The sequence below is a fragment of the Mirounga leonina genome, unplaced genomic scaffold, assembly GCF_011800145.1.
Source record: "Mirounga leonina isolate KUSES-001 unplaced genomic scaffold, KU_Mleo_1.0 Mir_98, whole genome shotgun sequence".
In the NCBI taxonomy this organism is placed as follows: Eukaryota; Metazoa; Chordata; class Mammalia; order Carnivora; family Phocidae; genus Mirounga; species Mirounga leonina.
In genome coordinates, this window is record NW_023270921.1 from 5,067,270 (window position 1) to 5,082,067 (window position 14,798).

The 14,798-nt window shown below is 50.0% G+C and overlaps 1 protein-coding gene across 7 annotated transcripts in view; it reads left to right on the plus strand.

The window, feature by feature from the left end:
* LOC118006626 (actin-binding LIM protein 3) overlaps positions 1 to 14,798 on the plus strand; it is a 105,497-nt gene that overhangs the window by 52,222 nt on the left and 38,477 nt on the right. For all 7 annotated transcript variants that reach the window (XM_034999346.1, XM_034999339.1, XM_034999340.1 and 4 more), the window contains 2 exons: positions 4,294 to 4,420; positions 8,316 to 8,409. In XM_034999346.1, coding sequence (XP_034855237.1) covers positions 4,294 to 4,420; positions 8,316 to 8,409 — 221 coding nt within the window. The remainder of the gene's footprint in view (positions 1 to 4,293; positions 4,421 to 8,315; positions 8,410 to 14,798) is intronic.

Genomic DNA, 14,798 nt, shown 5'->3' on the forward strand with positions numbered 1-14,798 from the left:
CCATCACAACTGTCACGACCATCACAACTGTCACCACACCACCACCATCACTATCACAACTGTCACCACACCACCACCATTACCATCACAACTGTCACCACCACCATTACCATCACAACTGTCACCACACCACCACCATCACCATCACAACTGTCACTACCAAGTAACTGTTTTATAGATGAGAAAAACTGAGACCCAAAGAGTATAAATAACTTGCCCAGAGTCACACAGAGAGTAAGTAATGAAACTGGAATGTGGGCCCAGGCAGTCTGGCCCTGGAGCCTATTCTACCTTCACACCCTATACCAGAGACATGACTTGCTAATTGGGCAGGGGCCCGTCTTCCTGCATTAGTTATCTAAAGCAAGGAAGGGATCCTGCTATGACTCACAAAACCCACTCATTTTCGTTGATCTAAATGGAATGCGTGACACAGTCAAGAAAAACTAAAAATGGCTGCCTGGAGTCTCTAGAGACCTCAGTAAACTGAGGGATTTGGGGGAACAGGTGGTGACATCGTACTTTCTGCCAGCTGAAGGTTGTAATTCTGGAATAGAGAGGAACATATGAGGAGCGGACAGCTGGCTGCACAGCAACCAGCACGGGGCAGAGTGTAGCTTTCCTACCGTGCCTGTTTGTTGTACTAGACTCACGGGCTCCTGGGTGGATGCCTGAAGCTCCACCAGAGGTCAAGGCCGAAAGCAGGAAGAAGAGGGAGAAAAGGGTCCTGATCAATCTGAGGCCAGTACAATGGAGGACCCGCAGTATGCCATGAAAAGAAAAACCACGTGGAGGAGGCATCCCAGAATCCTCATCCGCAGGCCTTCCCAGCAACAGGAATATTCTTCTAGCCTCAGATCAGAGGTGGGACAGTGCACAGAATATGGGTTAAAAACACAAGAACGTGAAATAAGAATGACAGCGACCATTTGTTGAGCTCGTGTGTTGAGTCCTTACAGGCCTGATGATAGTACATCTTCACACCAGTGTTGTAAGGAAGATATTCAGATGAGGAAACAGGGGCTTAGCGGTCACACAACTAGTAAGCAAGGGAGCTGGGATTCTGCCCTCAGCCAGCCTCTCACCCTTCACTCTGTCCTCCCAGCCCAGCCTCTAACCACGACATTGTACTGCCTCCTGAATTTTAACCCAAGGTGCCAAGTCCATCCCAGACGCATCACTGCAACTTAAGCAGATGGAACTCATTACTAGAATGTGCACCACAAAAGGATGCAGCTCTTCAAATGAGATGTATTGAAGAGGTAGGGAATTGTGTTGTTGGCCCTAATATACCTAGCTCCACGGGGTCGACAAGTGAAGTTGATCAGTGGATGACCCCACATCAAGCAAGGAAAAGTGACGTGTAAGAAAGGAGGGAGAAGAGAGAAACTGTAGTTGTCTTTAAATATTTGAAGGAAATGTCAGGAGGCAAAAGAGGTAGGTTATTCTTATTGCATAAAATAAGGGGCATCACAAGGAGTCAGGTCTCAGCACCATATAAAGAAGGCAGTCATGGAGCGCCTGAATGGCTCTGTCAGTTAAGCGTCTGACTCTTAATTTCAGCTCAGGCCATGATCTCAGGGTCGTGAGATCAAATCCCACACCCATCATGGAGCTTGCTTGGGATTCTCTCTCCTTCTCCCTCTACCCCTCCCCACCCCACTCACACACGCTCTCTCCCTCTCCAAGAAAAAAAAAAAAAGGCAGTCATGACAAGTGTTGGTGAGGATGTGGATTGGTGCAGCCCCTGTGGGAAACAGTATGAAGGTTCCTCAAAAAATTAAAAGTAGAAATACCATATAATCCATCAATTCCACTGTTGGGTATTTTCCCAAAGAAAACAAAAACACTAATTTAAAAAGATATATGCACCCCTATGTTTACTGCAGTATTGTTTACAATAGCCAAGATATGGAAGTAACCCAAGTATCCATCGATTGATGAATGGATAAAGATGTGGCATATATATACCATGGAATATTACCCAGTCACAAAAAAGAATGAAATATGGCCATTTGCAACAACAACATGGATGGACCTAGAGGGTATAATGCTAAGTGAAATAAGTCAGACAGAGAAAGACAAATACTGTATGATTTCACTTGTATGTAGAATCTCAAAAACAAAACAAATGAACAAACAAACCAAAAAAGCAGAAAGAGACCCATAAATACAGAGAACAAACTGATGGTTGCCAGATCTGAAGGGGAAGAGGGATGGACAAAAGTTGGTGAAGGAGAGTGGGAGGCACAGGCTTCCAGTTATGCAGTGGGTAGGTCACGGGGATGAAGGGCACAGCGTGGGGACTATGGTCAATGATACCCTAATAGCGGTGTGTGGGGACAGATGGGAGCTACACTTGTGCTGAGCACAGCATAAGGTATAGAGTTGTTGAATCACTATGTTGTATGCCCGAGACCGATATAACATTGGGTGTCAACTATACTGTAATAAAAAAAAAATCAGATAGGAAATTAAAAATGGAGTTACAAAACAAAACAAAAAAGAATAAACCTTTTTGTGATACATATTTTTAAAAATGAAAATGAAAAAAAAATTAAAAAGGCACTCATGACAATTATGCCTGTCCAAAGGCAAAGTGGGCTTCCTCAAAAGGGGGTGAGCTTCCTCCCCCTGGAGGCAATCAAGCAGTCAAGAATGCTGTAGATTCCTGCATTAGGTGGGACTGTGACCAAGTGCTCTGGGAACTCTGAGCCCCTGTGGAATTATTTAACCCTATCAAGGAGGCCAACAGACACAAGTTCAGTATTTGTGGTTCAGTATTTGACCCCTGAGCCCTCAGGTTCTTCTATGCTGAGCATGGGCAAGTCACTTCTATAAAAGGAGAGGGGGGTGCCTGACGTCTCAGGCATTACATTACATTCTAAAGCCTATGATTACCGGGATGGAGATGGTTAGAATTTTTCCAGGAGTGAGGAAGGAGAAGGAATCCCAAAACTATTCTCCCAACCCCCATCTGAAGGCCTGGGGCTTGAGGCATTTTGCAATCGGCTACCTTCCATCCCCCAGCCTGTGCTAAGGGATGTTAGAAAGGCTCTAGGGAGCCAAGAGGCGGGAACTGTGGGAGTTGCCTCGTCCAAGCACTTCATCAGGGCCCAGACCCTCCCCACAGTTGGCTGGGCACACCCCCTTCCTCGACAGGCGGACACATCATCTTCTCTCCCAGGCCTGGCTCCCAGCTGGACATGAGGGCTTCCAGCCAGGCTCTCCCAACTTGATATGCAGTTTCTCTTCTCCCCACTGCTGCAAAGTATGCATCTGTCTTGTGGCGCCCATAGAGAGGCTTGTCCTCTGGTAAACTTTGTCCCATGACCCTTTCCTCCTCCAGAGTGGGCCATCCGGTTGGGTAGGCCTGAATTCCCAGCATCTCCCAAGTACCTTGGATGCTGGCTCCATTTCCTGCCCTTCCCCAGACACGATTGAGCAAGAAGCAGATGCCCCACCCCCACGTTCTGTGGCCCTGGTGCGCGTTCCAGGGTGATGAGGATGGGGAGTGAGAACAGCCCTCTGGTTTGGGACGGTCTTACCAGATTCTCTAATCCTTGGAGGAAAATGTTTGGCATATTATAAGCATGTTGGGGAGGGGGCAGGCACGGTAAACTCTGTCCCTTTCCTCGGTACTATGAGGCCCACTCCTTTATACTCATCCAGCAAATATGATCTGAGTTCCTACTATGTGTTGAGCACAGCACAAGGCAAGAGAATAGATTTAACCACAAAACCCAGACAGGGTCCTTGCCATGGAGCATACAGCCCGAGGGTAGGAAAAATTAGATCCTAAGCTCCTCCCCTGTAGCAGTGCTTCTCAGACTTGACTGTGCTTGGGGATTTAGGTGAAGTTCAGTAGGTCTGGACGGGTCTGAGATGCTGCACACCTGCAGACTCCGAGGTGCCGCTGGTGGTGCAGTCCCCAGGGCACGGACAGTAGCCTGCTTAGTTAGCTGTTGGAGGGCCCGCGAGAATCGGTGCAGGGTCTGTCTGCGTGCGATAAACATCGGTCAGGATGACAGGGAATTTTCTGGGGGAGTCCCGCCATGTCTTTCCTTCTCCCTCACACCAAGACCTCCTGTGCAGAAGCCAGAGCTCCGGGGAGGAGGGGCGGGGGGCTTTGCTTTCACCTGGCAGAGCTCCGGGCAGGTGTCCGTGCCAGGGTGGGAGCTGCTGTGGGAAAGCTGGTTCTCAGGGAGGGGTTTCCTTCACTTAGACTGAGACGATAGCAGTGGGCAGGCGGCCCAGGATGTTCTGCTCAGTGGCATCCTCTTGTCTTTGCAGACTGCGCTGGGTGCAAGGAGGAGATCAAGCACGGCCAGTCGCTCCTTGCGCTGGACAAGCAATGGCACGTCAGCTGCTTCAAGTGCCAGACCTGCAGTGTCATTCTCACCGGGGAGTACATCAGCAAGTGGGTGTCTCCCCCATCCCCGCCCGGCTTCCGGGACCCCCGCATTCTAGCGGCCTGCCCCAGGGGGCCCGCACCGGAATCTCCCAGGCCACCTCCTTCCACTTGCCTCCGGCCGCCACCCTCCCACAGCCACAGACCGCACCTCCCCAACCCCTGGGCCCTTCCACGCGGCCTCCTCTGCCCGGGATGCTCTTCCTGCTCCTGGATGCGTTCGCTCCTCCCCTCCCTCTGGTCTTGGTCAAGCAGTCAAGAATGCTGTAGACTCCTGCATTAGGTGGAATGCAGGAATCTACATTAGGGGACCTGCTCTCCCCAGGCGGTCTCATACCGTCCCGGGCCACCTCCGCTCCCCCAACACCAGCCCTCACGGGGCCCTGTTTGTTCCCTTCACACAGGCTAACACCGTTTGCAGTCATACACTCATCCATGTTAACTTTTTTGATAATGATAATAATACCAGCTACCATTTACCGAGTTTTTATTACGTACAAAGGATATACTAATGGCTGTGTATGGGTTATCGCATTAAACCTCACAACTCCCCCTGTGAGGCGTCCATCCCCATTTTAAAAGCTGTAAAAACTGAGGCTTGAGGAAGTGAGTAACTTGCTCCATGATGGTATTTAATGTCTGTCCTCGCCGAGGTGGGCCCTCTGTTTGACCCGCTGCGGCCTTCAGCGCATGCCCAACCCCTGGCCAACAATACAGTTGTTGAATGAATTGAGTTGAGATAAGATACAACGGACACCTGAAGCCATCAGCAGAGGGCTCCATCCCCAGTGGCTGCACAGAGCCTCACCAGACAAACCCCCCGCCTTGCCACTAGACCCTAATGACCACATGCCCATACTCAAGTATGTAAAAGAAGTGATGGCCACAGCCCCTCACAGCGTTGATGTTTTATGACCCAGACACTGCTGAGGCGGCATGCTGACCCACTGCTAGGACGTGGTGAGCGCGTAAAGCTGTAGCATTTATGGAGTTTGCTGTCAGGAGAATGATAGTCTAATAAGGGAGATAAACTAGATACATAAAGAATTATGGCACTAGGAGTTATGTGATAGGGAGCACAAGAGTTTTGTTCTTTAAGACCCTTTAGATCACAAGCGACAGAAAACCCCATTCAAATTCACTTAAGCAAAAATGAGTTTATTGACTCAGAAATAGGAAGGCCAGAGGCCTACTGACTTCCAGCACGGCTGAATCCAGGGGCTCAAAGAGGTTACTGGCACTGCAGAAGTCTCTCTCTCTCTCTCCCCCTCCCCTTCTCTCTCAGCTCTCCCTTCCCCTGTGTTGGGTTTATTCTCAAACAAGCCCTCCCCAAAGGGTAGCATAGATGATCACCGGCAATTCCAGGGTTTCATTCTACCAGCATAGCAAGCCCGGCAGAGAGACGGAGGCCTCTTTCCCAAGGACCCCAGCGAGAGTCCCATGGCTACCTCTGCTTTGGCTTGGGTCACACTCCCATTCCTGACCAATCACTGGCCAGGAGGATGTGAATCCTAGAGCCAGAGAGCAGCCCTCTGTGACCCACAGTTACTGTGAGTGGGAAGGAAAACCAGGAGAGGCTATGGGCAGAAAGGGGACATGGATGCCACCAGACAGCACTGTCTGGGTCAGAGGTCCAAGTGACAGTCTGCGAATATTCTGAGAAAGAAGGGAGCACTTCTAACTAGCAGGGAGTGAAATCTGGAATCTGGGAGACCTTCACAGAAGATAGCCCTATTTGAGCCAGACCTTGAAAATGAGGGTAAGATTTGAAAATGCAAAGAAGGAAAGTTTGTAGGCAGAAGGCCCAGCCTGGGCAAGGGCAAGCTGGTGCCTGACACATCCATCTTGTTGGCCAGGGCTCAGACGTGTGCGCGGGTGAAGCAGGGTCCAAGGCTGCAGAAGTGAGCTGAGGTCACATCACCGAGAGCTTTGAATGCCATGTTAGTAGGAGCTTGGCATTTCCCTCCGAGCCTGCCAAATAAGAAGTGCCCTTAGTGAGTCACCAGCCTGAGTCCTTGAGTCTGTGAGCCTAAGTCAGGGGTGTAGGGTTTGCTCAAAAGAGCTCCTCTCAGGAAGGCCCAACCCCCATTGCCCATTCCACCTAAGGCCTCTGCAGCCTGGCTCTGGGCTCTTCATCTGGCTGCTGGCAGAGTGGCGGGCACTTAGAGGCACTGCCTCTGGCATTGATGCCTGGGTTAGAAGCCCAGCCTCCGTGACCTTGGCAAAGGACTAACTTCTCTGAGTTTATGTCCTTGTTTATAAAAACAGGGATGAGCAGACCTACCTCGTAGGGTGGTGCAAAGGCTCAGACATCATACTAGTAAGTGTCTAGTCAATACTAATTTGACCATCTGCCTCTTTTTAGAATCATGGATATTTCAAATTCCCCAAGGCCTCCCAATCCATGGGTCCAAACGAGGTGGGGTTGGCATTTATACACAAATGTTGCTGGCGCACTGTACCCACCTCCTGACAAATGACTTTGTCCCCCTGCAAAGTCACCCTCCCACACCCACGGAGTGTGGAAGTGTTGGCAGGGGTGGGAGGAGGCTTGTCTCGGGGGCCTTCCAACAACAGTCTGACCGCTGGCCTTACTGGGCATTGGTCGTCACTGCTCCCTCCCCCTCAAGAGAACACACGCTCCCTGCCACACAGGCTGGGCTCCCAGCAAGCCCAGCATGGCAACAACTTGGAGATGAAACAACTGCATGCCTGTCCTTCAGGCCTCTCTGCGTCAGCTGGTTCTGTTGCACCCAAAAATGGGGGAAGTGTCCCTCTCTCCTCCTGGGCTCATTAGCAGCACAGAGCCGTGTCGTCAGATCTGGTCCTTAGAGCCAGGCAGGGCCCAGAGCTGGGGTGAGCTGTCTGACGTCCCCAGCTACCTCCATGTCCTCCTTGAAGACCCCTCTCCGCAATCATGGAGATTCCTCTGGCTGCCATTTGCGGTGTGCTCACTAGAGGCCAGGCACTGAGCCTGAGCCCCGGGGCACACGGCAGCCATGTCCTTCCGGCCGCAGGACCACCTCGGGGAGGACCCAGACCGCGTGGGTTTGAATCCAGCTTCAGGTCCTCTGAGTTGAGTTTTCTCATCAACACGATGGGGAGACTGATAGTTCTGACCTCACAGGGCTGCCGTAAGGATTCAGTGAAATCCTCTATGTGAAACACCATCAGAGAGCCTGCCACACCGAGAAATCAGCATCCGTGGCTATCAGTAGCAGAAAGTAGTGTAAGAATAATTCACAATAATCTTATTACTGCCTGATAAGTTGGAAGCACCGGGTGAAAATGAAACACATCGGAAGTGGTTAGGGTAGGTTCCACTTATCGCCTGACCCGAGAGCACAGTCAGATGATTCCCTCACTACAGGTAAAATCTTTTATCAGATGAGGACCCCTGAAGGCTCTGCACAAAAATTGACCCCATTGATGACTTCCTGGAAGGGGCTGGGAGGAAGGAAAAGACTTTTCCCTTTATGCCTTTGTAATGTGCCAAATGCAAATACTACCCATTCTAAATAAAATAAAACTTCATACATTTTTACAATACATTTTTACAAGAACCCTTTGGGATAAAGAGAAGAAAGTGGGTCTGGAGAACTTGTGGGGGAAAAATAGAAAGGGGAACAGAAAAGGGATATCCATGGCCAGCAGCCCAGACCAGTGGCTCCCAGGTGCACTTGGGGAGTTTGCCAAGAGGCAGATTCCTGGGCCCCCCTCCCAGGGGATCTCTGATTCCATAGATCTGAGGGGTGTCTGGGGAGTTTGCATTTTTAACAAACTCCCCAAGTGTTTCTAATCTTGGTCCAGTCACCACTGGCTGCGGGTTCAGGAACTCACATGTGACACCCCCCATGGACCACCCCCCCCAACTTCCTCTCCCTGTGTGGATTTCCTCTTGCAGGGATGGCATTCCGTACTGCGAGTCCGACTACCACTCCCAGTTTGGCATTAAATGCGAGACTTGTGACCGATACATCAGCGGCAGGGTCTTGGAGGTGAGTGGGTCCAAGTAACTGTGAAGATGTTTGCACAGGGTGGCCTGTGACTCCAAAAGGGCGTCACTGAGGACCCCTCGTCCATAGCATCCCCCCTCCCCTGCTGCCTTGACCTCAGCTTAGCTTGCTACATGACTTGAGCGGATAACTTTGCGTCTTCGGACACCCCTAAAATGAGAAGCTGGACAAAATAATTCCTGGCTCGGGCGCCTGGGTGGCTCAGTTGGTTAAGCGACTGCCTTCGGCTCAGGTCATGATCCCAGGGTCCTGGGATTGAGTCCCACATCGGGCTCCCGGCTCAGCGGGGAGCCTGCTTCTCCCTCTGACCCTCTCCTCTCTCATGCTGTTTCTCTCTCGCTCGCTCTCTAATAAATAAATAAATAAAATCTTTAAAAAAAATAAATTATTCCTGGCTCCAAAAATGCTGTGCTGGGAATATCAGTGGCTTCTCTGGACTCCGACCCAGATAGATTACTGGGGAGGGACAATTATGGTTTTCTTCCCAACCTTGCTAAAGGATGGAAGCCATTTTTAATTTTTTAAGCATTCGGTAATGTGCTGATTTAAGAACCAGCTTGTCTAGCAGCTTGCTCCCTGCGCCCTGCTTTGGCTGGTCCATCGCCATGGCAACAGCTCTCCCCTGCCTCCGATGCACAGCTAGCTCTGCCAGTAACAAGCAACCCGCGGCACCCTTTCTGAGCCCCTGCCCCAGCTCCCTGTGTGTCGCCCTTCCTGGCCTTCCTTCCCACACCCTGTGGGCCCAGAAAGCTGTCTTCCTATGCTTTGGGACCACCCACCTTGAGGAATTAAAAACAGGAAAGAGTCTGGTGCAGAGGACAGACAATAGCCTAAGACCAGGAACAATTGGGTTCGGATATTGACTCAACTGCTAACTCATGCTCACATTTGGGGTGAGTGTCTTTGCCTCCCTAGGCCTCAGTTTTCCCTTCTGACAGTGGCTGGGGGACGGCAGACTGGGGCAGCTCTTGCGAGCAAAATCATTAATTGTGTCAAAGCTGTCCAGTTGGTGGTGGTCACCTGCAGTCAGCCCTGTGTTGAGAAGGATTCTGCAGCCACATGTGGGCCCAGCAGGAGAGAGTGTTGTAACCAGGGAAGGAGGAGCCCAGGAGATGGACTGAAGCTGAGCCCCGAGGATGAGAAGGAGGCTGTGTTCTGATGCCCTAAAGGAAGAAGAGAGCTTGACCCATTCAGGGAACAGAGAAAAAAAGCCAGTGTGGCTGAATTATGTAAACTGGGGTTCAGGGAGGATGGTCTATCACACAGCGCATACCACATAGAGCTTTGTAGCCGTCTAGGAGTTTGGATTTTGTAGTAAGTGCAATGGAAAGGTATTGGAGAGTTTTAAACCGAGGAGCAACGTGGTAAGATTGTAGGGAGTCAGAGAGAATAAGACAAAGGCACAGAGCTGATAAACCATTAAAGCTTTCCAGGGAGCAGTAGGGGTGAGGTGTGGAGGAGAAGGCAAGACACAGGAGCGCAGCTAGGGTGTTGGCCCCAGTTTCCCAGGGCCCCCATTCCAGGGTGAGGAGTTTGTATGGGAGTCACTGGGCAACAGGCATTGTGGAAAGACTGAGCATGAGCGATCCCCTTAGAGTTGCTCCTTAGAGATGGATGACGTGATGGACATGGGTTACATTCGGAGGAAAGATACTGGAAGTGGGAGACAAGCGAGGAGGCCATGACACCGCGGGCAGGACTCAAGATCTATAGTAGCAGCAGCCAGAGCACCCACCTGCCTCCCGCATGATGGGAGCGGAATTCCCATAGCTTTGCAGTGGGGCCACGGGTAGACATGAGGACTGAAGGAAAAGAGGCCAGAAGTTGTACCAAAGCATCAAGCCTGGATGAGAGGAAGTCTGGTGCTATTCTCTGTGGAACTGGGGGTGGCAGGGAAAGAAGCTGATCTGGGCAGAAACACAGTGAGTTCCATTCGGGACAGGTTGTGATTGAAATTCCGGGAAGGTTTCAGGAAGGCAGTCAGAAATGTGGAGCAGAGCTCAGGAACACAGCTCAGGCGTGGAAGGAATAATCTCAGAAAGGCTAGGATTTGCGTAAGAGTCAGCACCAGGGCAGTCACCGGGATTGGGGGTGGGGGGGAACAGAGGAAGAGAGAGAGAGGAAGAGAGGGAGGGGGAGGGAGGGAAGAGTGGGCTGAAGGCAGCCTTGGGGAATAACTACTTATGGGCTTGGGAATACTGAGGAGTTGTCAGAGAAAGAGGAAGAGCTGTGAGGGGAGAATGGGGGCCAGGCCACAAGAGGACAGCGCTTCAGAAAGGAGAGCGAGGTCCGCCCACGTTGGTCAGATTCTGTAGAGCAGTTGGGGACTATGTGGGCTGAGGAAAGGCTGGTGACGGGGGAGGGAAGGTAACCTTCAGGACAGTTTCAGCTCTGCAGGATTATAGGGGTTATAGGCATCTGCATCCTCGTGGGGTAAAGGGTCCATGGGATGAGAGATCATAAAAGCAGACTTTTTTAAAAAAGATTTTATTTATTTATTTATTTATTTATTTATTTGAGAGAGAGAGTGAGAGAGAGAGAGCATGAGCGAGGGTATGGGCAGAGGGAGAAGCAGACTCCCCACTGATCAGGGGGCCTGAGGTGGGACTTGATGGGACTTGATCCTGGGACTCTGGGATCATGACCCGAGCCCAAGGCAGACACCGAATGGACTGAGCCACCCAGGCGCCCCAAAGCAGACTTTTCTTTGGAAAAGGAGGAAATTTGGATCACACGCAGGGTTGCAGATGGGAATTCATCCCAGCAGTTCCAAGCTGCTTTGAAACTGTGTCTGCGGTGGCTGTCTTCTCCCTTGTGTTACTGTGTTTTAGCATCATGGGAGCCTCCGTTCGGGCTGCTGTTGTAACCAGGTTTCGATTGATTCCATTTGTACAAGGCTCCATTAGCATCGGGGACTGATTGATTTTTTTTTTTTCTTAGCGCTGGAAGAGACTTTTAGCTATTAACTAGTTAACCCTCCTCATTTTACAGATGAGAAAAGTGAGCCCCAAGACGTGTGATGTTTTTCCAAGGTCATACACAGTGTTTCTGGTAAAGCGGGAACTAAAATCTAGAACTCCAGACTCCTATATCCCATACATGTGCCCACAGCTCTCAGCCACTCGGAGGGGGCGGGGGGGGGTGTCTTTGAGGTCACATGATGTGATGAGCTATATGGTTGGAGTAGAACAGACTTGGATTCCAATTTTACCACTTCTGGCCATGAAACCTGAAGCAAGTCACTTTCTCCAAGACTTGGAGTCTTTATCTACCATGGCGAATTCTATTATTCAACTTCTGATGGATATGTTAGTGTAAAATAATAGAAAATAAATATATTTATTGGTCTCTGCCCCCAGTTCCTAGCACAGGGCTCCTAAAACCTTTGCAATGTCCTAAGTGTTAAGAGCACTAGGAGCATCTTTTGTTCTAATATTTGTCTTTGACTCGGCTTCCTGACGCAGAGTTCCTAAATTTCCTGGAATTTCCTGGGTGATCAGAGTATCTTTTGTTCTAATGAGGGGACTCTAGGTGGGCTCCTGGAGAGCTTCAGGTTGGGGGCTGATCACCAGGAAGACCAAGCCATGATTGGAAGCTTGGAACTTTCAGCCCCACCTCCCATCTGCCAAGAGTGGGAGAGACAGGGGCTGGAGACTGAGGTAATGGTGGATCATACCTATAAGATGAAGCTTCCATAACAGTCCCCAAAGGATGGGGTCTGGAGAGCTTCCAGGATGCTGAACACATGGAGGTTCTGGGAGAGTGGTGTGTGGGGAGAAGGCATGGAAGCTCCGAGCCTCTTCCCACACACCTTGTCCTACAAATCTCCTCCAGCTGGATATTCATCTCTATCCTAAGTAAATGTAAGTGTTTCACCGAGTTCTGTGAGCTATTCTAGCAAATTATCGAACCCAGCCTGGGGGTCATGGGAACCCCAATTTATAGCCAGTCAGCCAGAAGCACAGGTTACAACCTGGGACTTGGGATTGGCATCTGAAGTGGGGGAGGGGCAGCCTTGTGAGCCTGAGCCCTTAACCTGTGGGGTCTGACGCTCTTTCCAGGTAAATAGTGTCAGAACTGAGTTAAGTGGTAGGGCACCCCGCTGGTGTCTCAGAAAATTGCTTGCTATGGAACAACCCCCCCACCACACACACGCACACATCTAGTGTCAGACGTCTTATGAGTAGGGTAGTCATGTGAGAGTAAAGGACACATACAGGAGTGTCTTTACAGGTAGTAAGGACTTTTTTGGTTGCAAGTGCAGAAATTATATTCAAATGGCTCAGGCCAAAAAGGAAATTTATCAGCTCCCATAATAAAAAGCCCAGAGGGAGGTCTTGCTTCGGGCGCAGCTGGATCCAGTGCTCAAATGAATGCATTTGGAGTATCCTGCCATCCTGGCTCCAGTTTGTCCTGTGTTGGCTTTATTCTCAGGAAGGCTCTCCATGATGGGAGAGTTGGACACCAGTCGCTCCAGGCTTACATCCTATCAGACAGCATCCCCCAGGGGAAGGGGAGCTTCTCTTTTCTCATAGCTCAGCCCAGGACTGGCTCTCACTGGACAATCTCAGACCAGTCTCCAAACCAATAACTATGACCATAGAGTTGGAATATACTTATTGGTGGGGTCAGCCCTACTTAACCAGACAGACTGATGTGGAGAATGGGTAGTCCCACTCAGGTAAGGCCTGGTGCTGTTTCTGGAAGAAGGGAGAAGGATGTTGGCCAGGCAAAAATAACACTTGCCCACTACAGGGCCCAGGACATTTGCAGGGACACAATAGGTACGTAATTAAATTCCATTTCCCCTTTCCCATTCCCTCCCTAGGCCACCCCGCAAGTACTTCCTCAGTGACAGAGCTCAACATGCTGAATGACAGTCACACTTCTTTCTTCCTAGTCTGTGTCCTCTCCAAGGAGAACAACACTGCCCAGTACCACCTCTCCTGACCTCACTCTGGTTCTCAGCCCTCTCCGATATGCCCCGTTTTCCTGCACTGTTTTCTTGATTTCGGTTTCTTAACAGAGTGTCCCATCTTACCTCGCTGACTATGCTGGGTGCCGGCTGCTCTGGCAGCCTCCCTCCCTCAAGTTGCTTCCAAGTTGTCGCTAAGATGGTGCGCGGCGTCTCTCGGCCCGGGTGGGGTGATGGGGCGTGGCATTTCGGAAGATGCCAAGCTTCGGTTTTGCTGAGGCGCTGTTGCCTCCCTGGAAAACAGGTCTATAATTGAAATGATAAAGAGACACAAAGTAGGAAGAGGCTACTAATTAAACCGATTATCCCTGTCATGGTAGGAGAGAGTCAGTCCCACGACATCTCAGCTTGGGAAAATAGCAGGCTCCTTCCAAAGTTTGAACACAGTTTGCTTTGATGATGAAAAGGGCATTTTATCATTGGTGGGAGCCACACAAAGCAGACAGAAATAAGGAACACTGGAGATTTTTTGTTATTTTTTGAAAAATCTGCCCTTTCTTCATTCTTGCTAACTTCTTAGAATAAATCAAGTATCTCCAGAATAGGCAAGCCCATGCCTACCCATCCACCATGCCCAAAAAAGATTCAGAAATAAGCCTTCAGCATTATTCAGTTATAATTTTTGAATTGGAAGGAACCCATTAGCATCCCACCAAGTGATGGCTTGGGAAGCGGCCTTTAACAATCCCTCAATATCCATCAATTTTCCTCAGGCATATCCCCCCAAATTCACCTTGCCCTAACATGCAAAATATACACTTGACTCTTAAACAATGTAGGGTTCAGGGCACTGACCCCCACACAGTTGAAAATCCATGTATCATTTTGACTCCCCAAAAACTTAACTACTAATACCCTACTGTTGACTAGAAGCCTTACCCATAACATAAACATCGATTAACACATATTTGTGTGATGTATGTATTCTATAACAGTATTCTTACAATAAAGTAAGCTAGGGAGAAGAAAATGCTATTAAGAAAATCATAAGGTAAAGAAAACACATTTACAGTGCTCTATTTGTTGAAAAAAATACTCACCTGTAAGTGGACCAACGCAGTTCAAACCCATGTTGTTCAAGGGTCAGGTGTACCTTCAAAACAAGCCCCACCTTCCAGCCCCATCGCTGAGCTGAGTTCCTCCATATGGAGAGTCTGGAACCACCACTGAAGGACCCCTGCATACCAAGTCCTCTGGGCTGGGACTGTGGTGTCAGAACGGTCAGCGTGGAAGTGAGTGCTACATGGATGACCTGTCCTCCCGGGTGACCTGCCCTCCCGGGTGACCTGCCCTCCCGGGTCCAGCTGCTATTGCTCCTGGTTTCCAGTGACACCTAGAGGCATAACCTTCTCTGAGCCTGTCTCTTCCCCCATAGAAGAATTTGCAGCTGCAAATA